At 37.2% G+C, this 19,714-nt stretch overlaps 1 protein-coding gene across 3 annotated transcripts in view; it reads left to right on the forward strand.

Annotated features, from left to right (window-relative positions):
* Nucleotides 1-3,270: 3,270 nt before the first annotated feature.
* Nucleotides 3,271-19,714, forward strand: part of LOC109098462 (ephrin-B3-like) — a 42,183-nt gene continuing 25,739 nt past the window's right edge. Inside the window, exons 1-2 of one of the 3 annotated variants that reach the window (XM_042764989.1) lie at nt 3,271-3,579; nt 4,127-4,414. In XM_042764989.1, coding sequence (XP_042620923.1) covers nt 4,266-4,414 — 149 coding nt within the window. In that variant the 5' untranslated portion in view covers nt 3,271-3,579; nt 4,127-4,265. Of the gene's footprint in view, nt 4,415-19,714 lie in introns of all 3 variants that reach the window. The other 2 variants (XM_042764988.1, XM_042764987.1) reach the window with 2 other exon arrangements.

Genomic DNA, 19,714 nt, shown 5'->3' on the forward strand with positions numbered 1-19,714 from the left:
GCTTTCCGACGTGTATAAAACAAATGCCATGCTTTTATTTTGTTCAACACAATTTTGTACTTCATTGAGCGTGTGTGTGCATGAACGGACAGAAGTAGTTTGTGTTTGTGCTCTTTTTGTACATAGGCTCTTAAAGAGACCGATAGGACAGTCAAGCATTGCGTTTTTACCCTCCAGTGTTTCAAAGCATGACTGAGGTGCTGTTTGGCTCTGTTCTAAGAGGGCAATCGGGGTCTCTGGGTTTGTGTTTGATGTATAAATGTAGCTCTGCTGTTGTCTGTACACAAACTACTTACATTACAACTCTTCCCCTTTCATTCATTTTCAGTCCACGATGTGAAATGTTGCCTTCTGTCCAGAAAGGGTGTGTGTGTGTGTGTGTGTGTGTGTGTGTGTGTTTTTTATTCTATACAAATGTGTGTTAATTAACAGTTGGCTGGTGTTTTGAGACAGTCACAAGGGCACTGTGATTCTGTATATCGGTTGTGTTACTTTCTTTTTGTTGCTGTTGAAAAAGGATGAATGATTTTTTTTATTCTATACAAAGTATTTGAACTTTGAGTTGGAGCACTTTCTAGGCTGCTACCTTGTATTTTGATTTTTTTTTTATTTGTTAGTTATTTTATTTGCCTCTTGAGGATGTTGTATTATGAATGAATGTATTCCTAAACAAACTATGTATAACAGTAGTACATCTAAGAAGAAGGCTTGAGTGTCCCGGAGTGAAATGGGACACACCTAACCATTCGGAATATGCCTATTGTCAGAGGTCAGATTCTGGGACGCACATGGCTTGTACCAAGCTGACGGTCTCTAGCTGCTTGTGCTCTTCCAGAACTTTTCTCACAGCACCCAGAGATTCCGTTTGTCTCCCAACATCTTGATGGAACTGTTGTTTTGCCGTCTTGTTACTTGCGCTCTTGACACAGGGCCATTGAGAGCCAAGGATCTGCTGTGTGTAGCAGTAATTTTTTTGTTTTGCATCATAAATGTTTATTTACCTGAATCCTCTGAATAGGAAGAGACTGAGGATCGGAACAGAGGAGATTTCGGTACTTGATCTGTAGAAAAGAAAAAAAAATCTGCTTTAAGCGTATTTCTGACTGGATTATATTTTTGCAAAAAAACAAAACAAAAGACACTGACTGAAGACAAGTACGGAGAAGTGGATATCAGCACTAATTCAAACGCCATCCTGGAGTCAGAAAAGGAGTGGCAACCAGCTGCATTTAGTGCTACACACAGAGAGTGACTGAGGGAATATGTGCAGATCCATTTCATCCTCACACCAAAGGGATGGAGTTTTCTGCATCCTTTGAGCTGCAGTCCCCACTGCTCTCTACAACACTATTAAATGAAGGAAAATCCTACAGCATTTGAGGGAAAAAAAGTGGTCAATTTGAATGCTTTGATTTAAAAAAAAAAAAAAAAACCTTTATGCCTTTTTAGAAGATTTCTGTGGAGAAAGCGCAGATTCTCACGTCTATCAATCATATTTCTTCAAAAACTTCCTTCCCTGCTAAGGGTTGAGGAGTCTAGATGTGATGAATGTTTGGAGAGGAGACGAACTGATGCAAACTCTCCTCATTTCTTTGCGCACTTCACTTGAACTAAATCTCAAGGACACACACTTGTCATGATTGCCTGTCAATACAATGAAAAAACGAGAGTATTACCGCAATTGTTGACATTATGGAGTTCGTGGATGCTCGTGAAACAGCTGAGCTGCAGTGAAGCAGGTGAGATGCGACAGGCTGAGATTGAAAATTGAAATTTGACTTACATTGTGGTTGTTTTAATCCTCGCTTGGTTTTGTTTTTCAGTTTTTCCAGGATGTACGTAACCTAGATCTCCCTGCTGGGAACATCACACCCACCAATACGCGTCTTCTGATGTCGTCCAACTGGATTAAGCAAGACAGACTAGGTGTGTGCTGGAGAGACTTTGTATGTGTCTGTACAGACACTCGTACGTTCTTCCATCTCGCTCATTGGCGAGGTGGGGACTGGATGCCCTGTATATAATGTAAATGATTTTGATCCCTGTTTGTTGAGTTCTGTCTATCGTAAGTCATCATTTTGGGTGTTTCACATGCCTTAATTGTACAAAATAGAACTGCCCTGGTCAACATTAATGTAACGCTCATTAGAAAAAACAGCACAGGCTATATCTACATCACTCAGTCATCTAAAGGAATCTGAGCCTGGCTGAGGATGTTTCCCCCTACTTTGACTTCACTCATCATACAAGACTGTGGGATGTTTCCACTGTTTTCTATGTATTGTTGGTATGTTAATGTTCAAGTGAATAACTGCAATTATTGACATGTACAGATAAAGGTTAATGAACATTGGTATATCCTGAAATCTGAAAAAGATGTTAAAAAGAGGTAGTTTGCCTTCTATCAGTTTGGCATTTTTTTTTTTTTTTTTAGTTTTAAATGATTAGGAGGGTACGTAACGAACATGGGGGTTAGTTTTGCTTTGAGAAGATCAAAATATGTTAAACTGAAAATAAAAAACAATTAAATGCTGAACTTTTTTCTGTCATTGTTATAATTATTGTTGGCTTAGAGACCATCGTTTTGTCTTAAATACGGCCAGATTTGACTCCTGCTTTGCGGCTGTTTTCCACTGTGAGGCAGTGCAATCACACTTCTGCTTCAGAACCTCAGAGAGAGTACAGTAAGTGACATTAAAAAACATGCTTGATATTCAGTCACAGCGTTTGGAACAAATTCCAGATTCATCTCAAGCCCTACACATCATAAACCCAATTTCACCATATGATTCCCCAAGGAACCCTGCATCACCCTTTTGTTCTGTTTTGACACTTTAGATTAGACACAGGGCATAAGGTTTAAGTACACAACCCTTGTCCTGATGTGTCACGAATAAAGTTCAGGCGCTATTCTTGGAAGTCCACTCGAGCCCTGCCGTCCTCACAGTTTATAACATAGTAGTTCAATTGGTTTGTTGGCCGACAAGCTACAGTGACATTTAAATTCAACAGTATTGAAAAATACTTCAGAGAGGAGCTTTTCTCAAGACGCATTCATCTCCATAACCAACACGCGCGTTCACCAGTTGTTGCCATGTCCTCTTAATTTAAGCATTAGAAAATAGCTTTTTATGATTTAATATTTAAATTAGTGCATTAAAATGTACTATTATTTAATAAATAATATTTTTAATCTAGACTGTATTTAATATTTGTGTTTCTGTGTTGATCAATGAAATTACGGAGTCATACCTAACCCATAATTTATAAACAACTACTAAACCTTTAGAAATGAAAAACAGGGCTCGTCTATTTTATTTCGGCCAGGCTTGTTTTCTCAGACCAGGGGTTGCTAGTTTTTCCTGAGATCTGGCAACAGTGCTGCCGGCGCGCGAGTCAAAGCGCGAGACTTTGCAGAGAATCGGACAGAGCGTAGGCACGCGTCGTACCCATGGACTACAGGAATGACTCGATTCTTGTGTCCAACATTTATATGTTTGTTTCAGCAGATTTTTATCGATTACTGCCACTTACCTCCTTTCAGTGACCTAAACGGGTTTTGTTCCTGTAATTCATTGGGTAAGTAAGTGCTGGTGGACACCTTTGCTGTTGTTTCAGGACTGGGACATCGTATTTACGTCAATATTTTGGATATTAGATGAGCGAAAAGTTCTGGACCTCTCATTTTGGACAGTAATATTGTCAGAGGCGTGTTCTTCACCAGCGTGAAAGTACGACACAACTTAAACAATTTTGTCCGCGGAAAGACTGAATTTTTTGTATCGGGTTGATGTTCATTTTCTTAACAGGAGTAAAAATACAACTCGGAGTCATTGAATGAAATGCTCATGCCGCGGTTGATGGAGAAACATTTCTAAGAAATCACCCGCAGTGGACCTGGCACCCCGTATCAGAATGAGTGCGCTTCAAAACATTTAACTTCACCCCCATGCACACTAGTAATATTGTTTGAAATTCATCCCAAATCAGATTCATACATTGACCAAATGGCTTTGCCTTCTCAAATTTGACAAAAATTGGGACTTTCAGTTGAGGTCATTGACTCCTTTGAATGGAACAAAGGAGGTTAATGTTTCTGAATCTGCTCTTTTTTACAAACTTTCAGAGATTTGTTCTCAGAGTCTTTCAGATGTGGATGTTGCGGTCACACCATCTCCTCAAGTGCAGAGGGATCTAGTGAAGTTCAGTGCTCCATCAGTCTTTTGTCTCTGTTGGGTCCCATTCATTTGTCTTGTAGGAGGAACATGGGAGTCCAGACAAGGGGAGCCTGGGTGGGTATGGCGTTCTCGGACTGGGTCAGTGGATTGGGAATTCTCTTAATCTTCCTGATGGAGAGTTTAGCAGTTGATGCGACCAACATGGAGCCAGTTTACTGGAACACATTGAACAAAAGGTATGTTGGTGGTTGATATAAAACTCATGCACCCAGATACAAGTTTTTCAAGTTCAGTCTTCTAAAGACTCTGGCATTAAGAGTCAAATGCCTCCAATTACAGATCTCTATTTAGAATAAATTGTAATATTTGTCAATTTCCTAGAATTAAACTAGAATGTTGCACCATAGAAAGATGATTCTGATTACATTTTGATTTAGCATTAAAGGATACTTTTAGTCAAGTTAACTTGTAAACCAATTACTGGGTCCCGAAAAACCTAAAAATATCATTCAAAAGTGTGATTTCTATAGTCAATATACATTTTTGTACACTGAAAAAAGAAAAATGGTGTAGAAACAATTTTCACTCAGAAATTGTTAGTAATCTTCACAATTAATTACAAAGAAACTGCAGTTAACACGAATTAAGCATGATATTTTGAAGTAAAAAGACTGAAATCATATTTTTATATTTTATTTTTTTATATATAGAAAATTACTTTTACAAATCATTATATTGGCTAGCCATTATCAGAAAGTGTGGGAACCATGTACATAAAACATAACCTCATTTGGGACAAGGGTGACTTTGGCCTGGGACACAGTCTAGTTAACGGTTTGGACAGACACACTCAACTGGGAGAGACGGGGGGCATTTTCCGGCTGGCTGCCTCCTGATTATGGGTCGCGTGCATGCCCTCCCTAGATAAGGCATTCATGCTTCACCCACAGTGACACAATCTGCAAACCTACGCAAAGGTCCTTTGATTTTTGTCTGTGCTGAGGATGCTCTCAGAGGAAAGGAAAGGAGGAAGAGGAAAGGTAAAGACCTTGGGTGAGAGACCAAATCAGGAATTCTTTCAACCCTGAGAAGGAGATGAATGAATAAGTGGAAGAGAAAATACTGGTTAGGCAACTAGGCAGTTGGTTTGTTAAAAAAAAAAAAAACTGACTCTGAGAACTTCAGAGCTTCACACTGACAGACGGATGGTAGAGAAATATAATTAGGGAAGACAAATAGATCTGAGGCGGAAAAGATAAACATGGTTGGCTAAAAGAGAGAAGAACATAAAGATTAAACGGATGCTGAGCCAGAGTTTCAACTTATGAAGTAGAGAAAAGGAATTGCAGGGTTTGTGCAGATAAAGTCGTTCATCCATGTGAAATAAATGTTCCTCTGATATCTGAAAAGGTCAGGGTGTTTACTCACACCCCGACAGCCACATCCCTCTCTGGTCATCCCGCTTTCCTATCACTCTCTCCTTCTCTCTTACTCTCTCTCACACACACACACATTTGACACATCTGCCCACAAGACAATTGAACATTTCATCATATGCACAGAGATGCCAGAAAATTAATTAATAATATAAAAAATCATCAAGAATCTATGGCAGCGTGTCAGTGTGTCATTTAATTGTATGAAACTGAAAGTTCAATGAGAGTAAAATGATAGTCTGGGACATTATATTTTCCATCAGGAATTGATTGGATCATGACTTAAAAAATGGAAAACATTACCAAATGTGCATGTTTGTTGAAACAAGACTTTTAAATTGGGGCACAGGAACCCCCTGATGGTTGCACGGTGGTGCTATAGGTTTTTTTTTTTTTTTTTTATGTGTTTTATATTTATCATACAAAAAATAATAATAGAAATAATTCTGAAATTTAAAATGCTTGTCTTCAGGTTTATACATTTAACATTACTTGGCTAGTGCAGAAAACGATACATTAAGCTTAATACTAAGAAAACATTTAATTTATTTTGGCTTTCATTACAGTAAAGTACAGTAATAAATTTTTTTCTCAAACCGTATAACTGGGTCTTTGTACATAAAAATAGAAAGCTGCTTTTATATTTTAAGAGGGGAATATAATCATATTTTGGGGTCCTTGGGATCAAAAAGTTCAAAACTCTGGCCTAAGTGATGCCAGCAGAAAAAGAGGAAAACCAACTTACTACTTCTGTTAAAGATTGCAAAGACAGGTTTTGGAAAAAAGTGCATTGATGCATAATTTACAATAGAACCAGAAACATTCTTTAAAATGTAAATAGGTACAGTTTTGATTTCATGTTGTTGACTTTAACCTGCAACTCTCAAAGGTCTTGTTAAGTCATGTAGTACCCTGATGTCTGGAGAAAACCATTAGTATCTCCACAGAGCCTGTGCCGAGAGAAAAAATGACGTTGAAACGGGTCAGACAGGTTATGGGATGGAGGGGTGCGTGGGAGGAGAAGAGTGGATTTCAGCCCCTCAATGAGCGTGATCAATGTTGAGCACAGACTGTCTCTATGCATTGCTCCGGGGGAAGTTGTTGTACAACTCTCTGCCTCAAATGAACATTAAAAATTGAATCCTTCATGGCTCCTCAATATTTAATGAATCAGCTGCTAATTGGAGACAGATAAAAGTTTTCTTAACTGGGTTAAGCGTTTCAAATTAAAACATTTTAAGGGCAGGAAAAGATACTTTGTAAAACTGACAGGAAGAGCACAGAGCCTTCATCAGATCTTCAGACTTTTGACTGTTCTACTGTAGTCGCAGTAGGTTTTTTCTAGCGAATCTGTGATTGATTGGTTCTCCTTTGCTGAAAGATCTTATATAGAGCCTTTCTAGGGACCAAGAGCAGGGCGAGATTAAACATTGTTAGTGAAAAGAATGGATTTAAAATTTGTAAATGTGTTTCACGGTGCAAGTCCCTCCCACATTTCCTAGCCATTTGTCTGTGAGAGAGTGTTTTTTTGAAGAGATAAGACCTCATGGAAAATGTTACATTGTTAAAAGAGAGATTGTGATTGTGGCATTAAATGGACTGAAAATGGAATTGTACCACTTGACCTCAGTTTCCAGGGGTGTGAGAGTGGGAGGATAGTCCTCTACACAACACCCCTCCATTAGTTCATCATATGGACTGCTCCATCACCAGACACAAAAAAGCCATCTGTGAAGGGATTACTACCTTTATACACACTTTCTCTTTCCAGGGTTAATGTATTTCTCCCTCTCTGTTACATTCCCTTCACCTATTCATCTCATTCTTTTTTCTCTCCTCATTCATTACCTCATTCTTTTGTGTCAATGCTCTCTCTCTCTCTCTCTCTCTTTCCCAGAGGATAATTTTATTGCTCAGAGGTTGCTCTTTCATTGCTCAAAGTATCAACTTTATCTCTGAGATTTTTTCCAATGTCTTTGGGGAAAAACAAATGAGATAATTATTGACTTACAGTAAGGAGATTAGTCAGATACTTTGAAATGTCTGAGTTCTGAAACTTCCAGACTTGTGTGTAGGCAAATCTGACAATGTGGTCTCATTAATAATCATAGGTATTTGCAGGTAAAGTGCAGTTCTAGCACATTTTCATAGACCCTGACACATACATTATTAACATATTGACAGCATGTAAACCCAAAGCATTTTACATTTGAATAGCTTTAGAGTCATCCAAATGTTTATGAAATCTTTAGATTGATCAAATATGGAATTTTGTTGAATTTAAAGATTGATATTTGAATGGTTAAATATGTGCAATCTCATCTCATTTATTTAATGTATTACTTTGTTTGACATTATAATGGTTTCACACTGTTCATCGTGCTATTTTCAACTCCTATCAAAGGATACCATCACTTAACCCAAACCTAAACTTTAAAATGGTAAAATTAATGTAAATTGTCATCATTGAATAATTTAGTTTGTCAAGGGAAAATGTCTAATAGTGAAAATGTATCTTTAATAATAGTAAAATGTAAATATACAAATATATCGATCAAATAAATCTAATTTAATGTGTTTATAAAGATTTTACATTTTCTGCAAATTTTACATTTCAGTGCATATCAAAACAAAAATCTGTAAATGTTATGTATAAATCCTTGATATTATGTTGATATGTGATGTTGAGATGTTTTGTGAAACACTGTAGACACATGACATTAATTTTTTTCAGGAGAAACATTTAAAACACAAGATGTTTAAGCAAAATTCTCCAATTACTTTTTAAAAATAATTTAATTTTATTTCATTTCTCTTTTGAAATTTCATTTTTTGAATTTCTTTCCAATGGTTCTTGTGCTCCCATAAAGGCATTTAATTTATACCAGCAACCTTTGAAACTTCATAATTTGACTTTTTGAGCATTCAGTTTCGGTGTTATTTAATTGGACCTGCCATCTTTGTGATGAAAACCTTCCTCTCTTGTTTCACTTGTATTTAATTTTTGGTTTCAAAGGTGCGTCTCTGGCATGCCTTCAAAGCCCTGACGTGAAACTATGCTGTGTGTGGAAAGCGTAATTACAGTTTTAAGATTACTTCGATGATGGTTCTGAACCGAGGGGGGAGGAAGTGGCATTACAGTGAATGACAGAGATGGGCATTGCGCTTTACATCACCTGTTAACATCAGCACCCCTTGTAAAACACAACGTTTATGATGACGACAGTGATTGTATCTTTAGCTTTTGTTCACTTTTGCTGCATGTCATCTATGGCTTGAGGCTATACAGGATTAGGGTTTTGATGTCATCCAATTTATTGGAAAAACTCCTGTTCACTTCTTTCTTTCCTTCTCTTTTTTCTTCCTTAGCCGTCTCTTGTTTCCCATCCTCATAAAGGTTGGACGAGCATTTGTTTCTTAGGGAACAATGTAGGTAATTGGCAGGCCTTATATGTGAATCATGAACAATAGATTGTCAAGAAACACAATGAAGAAAAGTAAACAGACAGCAATGAGAACATGCATTTGTTTTTATAGACTAGATGAATCGGTTATCCTGTTTTTAACTCGCTGGTGTCTCATTAATAGGTCCGGATACAATCTGCAGACTTCCTCCATAGAATTCTGTGGAATGGATATGAATGCTGTAAAATGTGTCAAACGGTGGACCCACACACATCCAGTCTGCCACTGCAAAGAAGTGTGTATACTAAACAGACCACCAAATATTTTATCCACAAACATTAAAAAGGATTAGAATTGGTTAATTCCCCTGTGGCTCGGTTCAAACATGAAAACGGAGAGTTGAGAGAAAGCGAGAAAACACATGAAAAATGAGTTGGGAGTTATCCTTTCTCCCTGTGCCCTCCCCACTCTCTCTCTTCCAAACAAAGGGAAGGTTATTTTTAGTGACGTTCATTTTTAATCATCGGAGTGTTTGGAGCTTGATAAGTCTTTCATGTTGGCCTCTGAGTCAGCGGCCTCTGGGCCCATCAGCTCCCTGGAGCTACTTGACCTGACCACAACAGAAGACCACCCAGTAGACAGGTTTTGTGTAGAAGTACACAATATGTTGTTGGCCAAGACATTATTTGCCAATAAATTTGGAAAATTACATAATTATTTTCAGTATTGCACCATTTTGCTGTAATGTGCCCATAAGGCCTAACAAGTCTCAAGCACTAGAGAAAAGTTTTGTTTTCGACCACAAGGACCAATTCTTTGTCAACACATTTTTCATGTGCATCTGAGGGGTTTCATGTACATTACTGTTCAAAAGTTTGGGATTAGTAAATTTCTTTTTTTGGAGGGGGGGACTACAGTGGTATAGAAAAGAATCACCCTTTGTCTTCGAGTCTTTCCACAGATTTTCAGTGGGGTTTAAGTATGGATTTGGGTCATTGTCATGTTGGAAGGTAAACCTTCTTCCCATTGAAAACTTTCTGGCAGAGGGCAGCAGATTTTCCTCAAGAATTTGATGGTATTTCGCCTGATCCATTTTTCCTTCTATCATGACAAGTGCTCCAGTCCCTGCCGCAGAGAAACACCCCCATAACAGGATCTTACCACCTCCATGCTTTACTGTAGGAATGCTGCTATTGGATGGTGAGCTGTATTGGATTTCTGTCAGATACATTGTTTGGTGTTGAGGCCAAATAATTCCATTTTAGTCTCATGTGGCCCAAACGTGCATTTTGGCAAAGCTCAATCATGACTGCATGTGGCCTTTCTTGCATCCCTCCCGTACAAGCCACATTTGTGAAGAATTTATGATATTGTTGTCAATCTTTGGCATAAACTCCTGCATAGTTGCTGTAGGCCTCTTGGTAGCCTCTCTGACCAGTTTCCTCCTGGCTCTTTCATCATTGGAGCGACGTCCTGATCCAGGGAGGGACTGTGTCGTACCAAATACCTTCCACTTCTTAATATACTTAACTTTTTGTATCCATTTCCTGACTTGTGCCTGTCCACAACTTTATCCCGGAGATCTTTTGATGGGTGCCCATAGTTGATTGTTTGCTTCAGTTGCACTACCAGTGACTGGAATGCTCCAGGAAAGCTCTTTTCATGCTGAGCTAATAAAAATGATCACAGCTGATCACAGATGAAAGTCAAATGATGTTATGTGCCAATGTGATTACCTACACCTGATTGAGTTTACAATTCATTTTTTAGTAGGGGAATGATTTTTTACCAACAGTGATTCAATTTTAATGACATGTTGATGTAGTGACTTATATTGATGTAGTCATGCACTTCCATATATATTTGTCATGTGAAAAAGTTAGGACACCCTATTGGATTCCATGTTTTTCTGTTTTAGATTTAGGACATAATACAAAATTATCTGGTCCTTGGCAGGTCTTAAATTTAGGAAAATAAAACCTCAGATGAACAACATCACTTGACATATCACACCATGTCATTATTTATTTAGCAAAAATAAAGCCAAGATGGAAAAGCCATGTGTGACAAAGTTTGGACACCCTATGATTCAGTTGCCTGTATATCCACTTTTTGCAGCAATAACTTGAAGTAATCATTTTCTGTATGACTTTATCGGTCTCTCACATCGTTCTGGAGGAACTTTGGCCCACTCTTCTTTACAACGTTGCTCAGGTTTATTGAGGTTTGTGGGCATTTGTTTATGCACCGCTCTCACCACAGCTTTTCAGTCAGGATGAGGTCTGGACTTTGACTGGACTGCTGCAACCCCTTGATTCTTTTCTTTCCAGCCGTTCTGTTGTAGATTTGCTGATGTGCTTGGGATCATTGTCCTGTTGCATGACCCAATTTTGGCCCAGCTTTAGTTGTCGGATGGATGGCCTCACATTTGACTCTAGAATAATTTGGTATAAAGAGGACTTCATGGTCGATTCAATGACTGTGATCTCACATAGCTGTAGCTACAAGACAAGCCCTTCCACCAGCATGCTTGACTTTTGGTTTAAGGTGTTTGTGCTGATGTGCTCTTTAGGTTTTCACCAAACATGGCACTGTGCATTATGGACAAACATATCCACTTTGGTCTCATCTGTTCAAAGGACATTGTTCTAGAAGTCTTATGTTTTGTTCAGACTTTGCAAACCTAAACCATGCTGCCATGTTTCTTTAGAAAGAAGAGGCTTTCTTCTTGCAACCCTTCCAAATATGCCATACTTGTCCCATATTTTTCTAATTAAACTGTCATGAACTTTATCATTTAACATGTTAACTGAGGCTTGTAGAGTCTGCAGTGAAGTTCTTGGGTTTTCTGCCATTTCTCTGAGCGTTACACGGTCTGTTCTTGGGGTGAGTTTCCAGGGATGTACACTTCTGGGAGGATTGGTCTCTTACACTTGTGAATAAATTTCCTCACTGTAGAATGATGGACTTCAAAATGTTTGGAAATGGCCATTTTAGTCTTCTCAGATTGATGGCAGCAACAATTGCTTTATCATTGATCAATTGCTGATGTCTTTCCTCTTTGTTATTGTGTTAACACAAGGCTCCAGACCAGCAACCTGCCAAAACTTCAGCTTTTAAAGAGCTGCTCACACTTGCTGATGATCAGTTAATTAAAGGTATTTGATTTGCAGTGCCTGGCCGTTACTTCCCCTTTTAATTCCTATGTTAACAGTATGAGTGTCTTAACTTTTTCACACATGGCTTCATCTACAGTGAGACGGTGCAATATGTCATGTGTTGTCGTTCATCTGATGTTTGATGATTTTATATATATATATATATATATGAGGACATATTAAATTGATTGAAGGTGACAGTATAGACTTAAAAAATCAATTTCTAATACAAGCTTGAACAATCTTGACAAAAATGTATCACAAAATATTATAAATGCACAAATTGTTTTAACATTGATAATGAGAAATGCTGTTGAGCACCAAAAAATTTCTGACCCCAAACTTTTGAACAGTAGTGTACTATCACTTGTGTTGACATTTCCATAAATATGATGCATAACTATCTAATCTGTAGGTTTTTTGTTGTTGTTGTTTTTTCAGATTCCTGTCATTATAATCATATTTTATATATTATAGAACATATAATTAGATATAATTACATATAATATAGATTTTATGTAATTTGAGTGTTTATTATTATTATTATTATTATTATTATTATTATTATTATTATTATTATTATTAGTTAACTGCTACATTTGAAAGGGTTAAAATGTGAAAAGTTAAAATCTGCTGTCATAACAGCCATAGCAAGCTGCAGATTGTTTACCATTATCACCCCCTGAAGTACCCTAATTTTATGCTTTTGTGTTTGCGTATGTGTTTGTTTATGAGTCACTGTGCACTTGTGGCATGTGGTTCTCAGTCGTGTGGTAAGTGGGTTTCAGTCCGTCAGAGTTCAGGAATGTGTAAGTTATCTCCAGCCCTTAGCTAATTAAATAGCTCTGATAATAACATGAAACAACACTCTCTGAGCCCTTAAAATAATCTAGGTGCACTCAGCAGGTCTTGATGACCATGAACTCCACACACATATTTAAATGACAACATACTTTCTGTTATTTTTAATTAAAGCTCAATATAAGTCACTGCAGTCTAGATCCACATGGAATCAGATTTCCACGTTCACTCATAAAATTAAAACATATAAAAATATCATTCATACAATTATACAAATTGCCACCCGTTGCATATTCTTTTATTAATCTTTTAACTATTTATGCTTCATCAATCAATAACACTGTAACACTCTTAGTTTCACTTAACACATTTACCATGTTTAAATGTATTCACATTTGCACAATTTTCCCTCAAAATCAGCACAGTACACATATTCATTTTAGACTTGGTACATACTAATCCAGACCCTAAAAGAAAACGTTTTGAATTTTTAATGTAATTTAAAAGGCTTACTTTATTATTTACTGCATTATTTATAAGTTTTACTTTAAAGGACATTCAGGGTTTGTAACTTTAGGGGATGCACACACACACACACACACACGTTCTTAGAAAACCAGGAGAGAGGAAATATCCCTAGTTTTGTGCAGTTACTAAAATTATAATAAAATAGTGTCATTATATAAACTCTAAAAAGAGGTCATTTTCCACATTGCTGCAGTGAGGTGAAGGGTAATTGGTGGTTTAAGTTTGTTTGAGTTTCAACCTCCATCAGCCTTTTGTTGCTTTAGTGTGGCATGAGGAAATTTAAATACCCAAGATTCTGCAGTGGTGAATGATAATGAATATGATCCTTGTGAATTCTGATCCTGTTGTATGACATTTACATTTAAAGTGCTTAATCACTGTTTTGTAGGGGTTCGTGTCTAGGTTGCAGAGCTATATTTCCCATGTAAGAATGCTTTGTCTTAAATTTCCATGTATATGAAAATAAACATTGGCATTTTCATGCATATTTCATAAAAAGATCAGTTTTAGATGACGTAATAAAATCAGAGTCCATGGAGCTCTCATATGTAGGCATTTTTCACTTTGATCGTCTGTTTAATTAAGTGCAAAAGGAGGTTTGATTTGTCTCAAATTCATACCAAAAATCATCTTTTACATGAATAAATATCCAAAATCCACCAAGACCAAACCGAGAGGAAATTTAGCATTGTCATTGTCACTGATAACCACTGCAAAGAACACAAAATATATGCCCTTTCTCTTGAACCACTAACAGACAAAGACTGTCAGTTCTTTCAACAAGCAAAGCTGTTTTTTTTTTTCCTGCGGAGGGAAGAGAAATGCATTCAGCCCGTCAACTGGTGATCACATCAGAGAAATTTTGACATGTTCAAAAGCCTTTGAAAAATCAGTGTAGTGTAGTCAGAAACAGATGCAGCATGTTACGTTTGCTTCTATCGGTAAATTGTATTATGCTGAGATTTGATTCTCGTCCTTTGTTATTCTGGGGTGGTCTTGGTAATGGTGGCCGTGCTTCGTATGTCTCAGCAGGGGTCTGACAGCTCTCTGATAGAAATGTCTTCCGTTTGGACTGAAGAAAAACAGTTGGGATCTGCAGGGTGGCAGGATTTGAGGTTAACGTATCCATTTGCTTGAGCTTCAAGAAAACACAAGTAAGACGAAATGCGCCGTTGTCTTCTGTTGTGAAATTAAAGGGGCCATTACAATTTGACTACATTGACTACCTTCAAGCGAGAATGATCCATTTTTGCAGCGATGTATGACTTTATAGTTCATTGAACTGAATTTTGAATTTATTTATCTTTGCAACAGCAAGGAAAATTATTTTCCATGATGTGTCCTACTAAAATGTTATAAAATAATACACAAATAAGCCATTCTGCAGTATATAATATTTATTAGGGATGCACAACATGTTGTTACCATGTCGGTTAACCAATATTAGAGATTTTTAATTTATTCATTTTCAGTTGATATTTGATGTGTTATTGTTTTTTGTACATTTCCATTTTTTACATTTAGATTACTGTTGTCATTATCTAATGCTCATTGAAAGTGAAATATTTAAAAGCACTAATAATTTAATCATTTTAGCAATTTTAAGCAACTCTCAAAATTATTATGCATTTTCATTCTGTACAACATAATGTTGTGATGTCTAAATTCACTTGAAGAATTTTAAGATGTCTTCATTTTTAATTTAAACAAAATATATAAAACTTTATTATCAACCATTTCTCGGTTATTGGCCAATTTATTTTTATTTTTTTGTCAAATTTTTACAATTGTGTACAGAGAATGTCTGCTTTTATCAAATGCATATATTATGCATGCATTTGGAATTATGATTTTCATCTCCTTTTCATTTTGTGGTATTATCTTGCTGAAAACAATCTTTGGACAGCCCAGAGTGAGCTCATGGGGAGATGAAGTGGAGGTTTGTTGATGAGGGAAAGGGGAAAAACAGAGTGTGGGTTCAAAGCTTCCAACGGCCTTAGAAACTCAAGGGCGGCCCAAAGTCACTCCAGCTCTGCAGTGCAAGTGTAAAGGAGCCCTGGGATTCAAGCCTGCCAATGAGAAGCATCAAACCAGCACAGAAACCCACAACGCCTCAGCATGTAATCAGGTCGACCACCTCTAACCTTTATCTAAACAGTGTGGGGTGAGTCCACTAACCAATCACAGTGTGGTTTAGCCAGTAAAGAATGCCAGATTGCCCTCCTGTGTCTTCGATAAGATAGAATTAGGTAAATATATCAGAGACAAATGGATTAAACAAGTTTCTGTAAAGAATTAAACATACAGACCATCTGATGAACCCAGTTCATCTTATATGGTCAGAAAGTATGTGTGTAGTCATCATGATTCACAGCCTCTGGTAAATTGCTTGGTTCGATGAGCAGCACAATGTAAATACAGAAGGCGCAGTGTGTGTTTTTCACCAAACAGAGATGAGTGAGCTTTCGTTTGATAAATTAAGCGTCTGATTATCAGATTACGATATTTGCTCTCAGTCGGATCCCACATGTTAGTAGCTAATGAAAAGTCTAAGATCAGATCACATTGACTTTTGTTGCGTTTTGGTCACGTGTGTTTCGTGCGACGGACAGCTGATTGAGGCCTAAATTCAGTGTGTTAATGGATATGTGTTGATCCACAGATTAGGGGTTTTTGCTCTCACATGATTTTTTTTTTTTTTTTTTTTTTTTTTTTTTTTGTCTGTTCGTGCAAAGGTGTCTTACAAACTGCAGTGTGGTTAATTGGAGTTTTGCTTGGATTTCTTGGCCTGATGGAAATGTCAAGCTTTGTACACTTAGCATGAGGAGAGAGGAGCAAAATACTTTTATCTGCAGTGGGGTAAATTTTCCACTTCAGAACAAGACTCTGAATAAAGCTTAAATGTCAGTCTGCTAAATGCCAGAATTTACTTTCCACAAGAGGATGAAGGTATAGGAGCTTTTAAGTGCTGTTTCAGCTTTGGCCTTGGTTTGACTGAGAATGTGCTATAAAATACTGAATGATTGTTTGTTTTTATGAAAGTGTTCATATATTTGGAAATGCTCTCGTCACATACACGCTTTATTGTTTTTCTGTCAAGGTCTCAGTTTTCCCCTGATAGACTCTTTCTATTACTTGTTTTTATAGCAAGTTTTATTTTCTATTTTATTATCCCTCACAGAAACCTTACTGCATTATTAGTTTTTCAGCTTATTTAGTATTTTTCAAAGGAACCATTCACCCAAAAATTAACATTGTGTTTCAGATTCATTTGATGGATATTATTATGTGGGAAACTGAAGTATATTATGTAATATAAAAAAATATAAAAATTATGAGGACTGAGGTTGCCAAGCTCCACAATAACAAAAATACTAACATTGTCCATTACTGTCTTTGGTAGGGTCATGAAAGAAATAGCATCATTATTTTGAGTTATTTTCAAATGAATCAGGTTGATTCAGGTTAACCAACCAGGGGCTGGATTCACAAAATATTCTTATTTACTAATAAAATGATACTTAACAGCTATTTTCGGTCTACAGGTTCTTCTCATTAAATTAGAATGTCGTGAAAAAGTTCATTTATTTCAGTAATTCAACTCAAATTATGAAACTTGTGTATTAAATAAATTCAGTGCACACAGACTGAAGTAGTTTAAGTCTTTGGTTCTTTTAATTTTTGACTTTAAATTTTTGATTTTGGCTCACATTTAACAAAAACCCACCAATTCACAATCTCTACAAATTAGAATACTTCATAAGACCAATAAAAAAAACATTTTTAGTGAATTGTTGGCCTTCTGGAAAGTATGTTCATTTACTGTACATGTACTCAATACTTGGTAGGGGCTCATTTTGCTTTAATTACTGCCTCAATTCGGCGTGGCATGGAGGTGATCAGTTTGTGGCACTGCTGAGGTGGTATGGAAGCCCAGGGTTCTTTGACAGTGGCCTTCAGCTCATCTGCATTGTTTGGTCTCATGTTTCTCATTTTCCTCTTGACAATACCCCATAGATTCTCTCTGGGGTTCAGGTCTGGTGAGTTTGCTGGCCAGTAGAGCACACCAACACCATGGTCATTTAACCAACTTTTGGTGCTTTTGGCAGTGTGGGCAGGTGCCAAATCCTGCTGGAAAATGAAATCAGCATCTTCAAAAAGCTGGTCAGCAGAAGGAAGCATGAAGTGCTCCAAAATTTCTTGGTAAACGGGTGCAGTGACTTTGGTTTTCAAAAAACACAATGGACTAGGGCTGGACAATATATCGAACGATATGATCATGCGCATCTCGTCAGTAAAGCCGGTTCCATGATTAGCGGTAAATCCCCATCACCTGCTTTCAAATGGAGCTGCAGTTAATACACAGAGCCGTAGTGCACTGAGAAGCTACGCTATATCGAGTTCATTATTGAAGATGAATCGCCTTTGATAATGAACTCGATATAGCGTAGCTTGTCAGTGAACTACGGCTCTGTGTATTAACTGCAGCTCCATTTGAAAGCAGGTGATGGGGATTTACAGCTAATCATGGAACCGGCTTTACTGACGAGATGCGCATGATCATATCGTTCGATATATTGTCCAGCCCTACAATGGACCAACACCAGCAGATAACATTGCACACCAAATCATCACAGACTGTGGAAACTTAACACTGGACTTCAATCAACTTTGGCTATGAGCTTCTTCACCCTTCCTCCAGACTCTAGGACCTTGGTTTTCAAATGAAATACAAAACTTGCTCTCATCTGAAAAGAGGACTTTGGACCACTGGGCAACAGTCCAGTTCTTCTTCTCCTTAGCCCAGGTAAGGCGCCTCAGGAGTGGCTTAACAAGAGGAATACGACAACTGTAGCCAAATTCCTTGACACGTCTGTATGTGGTGTAATCGATTCAAATTCTTGAATCAATTTTGCTTGACAATCCTCATAAGGCTGCAGTTCTCTCGGTTGGTTGTGTATCTTTTCTTCCACACTTTTTCCTTCCACTCAACTTTCTGTTAACATGCTTGGATACAGCACTCTGTGAACAGCCAGCTTCTTTGGCAATGAATGTTGGTGGCTTACCCTCCTTGTGAAGGGTGTTAGTGATTGTCTTCTGGACAACTGTCAGATCAGCAGTCTTCCCCATGATTGTGTAGCCTAGTGAACCAAACTGAGAGACCATTTTGAAGACTCAGGAAACCTTTGCAGGTGTTTTGAGTTGATCAGTTGATTGGCATGTCACCATATTATAATTTGTTGAGATAGTGAATTGGTGGGTTTTTGTTAAATGTGAGCTAAAATCATCACAATTAAAAGAATCAAAGACTTAAACTACTTTAGTTGTGACAAAAATAGTGTGTGCGCTTATTATTACTGGCAGGCATTGCAAAAAGACAGACTTTGAGGTGTTTTTCATTGAGTTGATCAGCAGGTCTTTGGCAAGAACCATATTTAAGAACTTCATAAGAATTTGTTAAGAATTGCAATTACTGTAGGAACATTCTTACAAATTTCTTGGAATTTTTTAACCTCTTTAAGAAGACTTTCCTGAATCCAGCCCCTGGTCTGAATGAATAATTCAGGAATGAAAATGATTAAGTTGTGAAGTTTAACTTTATTGACTCAATGATCTGGACACAGCCGTTAACATCTTGCTGAAAGGGTGAATAATGACTTTGAAATTTCATTCAGTTTCTCACATAAAGCAGTTGTATGACCTCAGAAGACTTTGAATTGAGCGCACAAGTTGTATGGATTAGTTGTATGATACTTTTTTGTGTCCTTTTTTTAAACTTGATAGTCTCCATTCATCATAATTCAAGTCAAGTCAAGTATACACTATTATTGGCATTTATAACCATATTCAGTACAGAATGCAGTGAAACAAACAACATTCCTCCAGGACCAAGGTGCAATGCAGAATATATAACACAAGACAGACAACAACATAAATTAACATCAAACAACAAATCAGTGCAGAAACACAAAGCACTAAAAGCCTAAATAAAGTGCACGTGTTTGAGTGTTAAAAAAATTGCATAGCAAAGAGCAACCAGTAAATTTTTTAAAAATATTCTTCTTTTGTTTTTTACAAAGGAAAGTCATACAAGTTTGCCGTTGACTTGTCTTCCACAGTCTAAGCAATTTCAAGTTTTACTATTGTTGGCAAAACGTGATCCCCACATATGATCATTTTCATCACATTGGCAAGCAAAGCCACACAT

This window comes from Cyprinus carpio, chromosome A10 (genome assembly GCF_018340385.1).
Source record: "Cyprinus carpio isolate SPL01 chromosome A10, ASM1834038v1, whole genome shotgun sequence".
In the NCBI taxonomy this organism is placed as follows: Eukaryota; Metazoa; Chordata; class Actinopteri; order Cypriniformes; family Cyprinidae; genus Cyprinus; species Cyprinus carpio.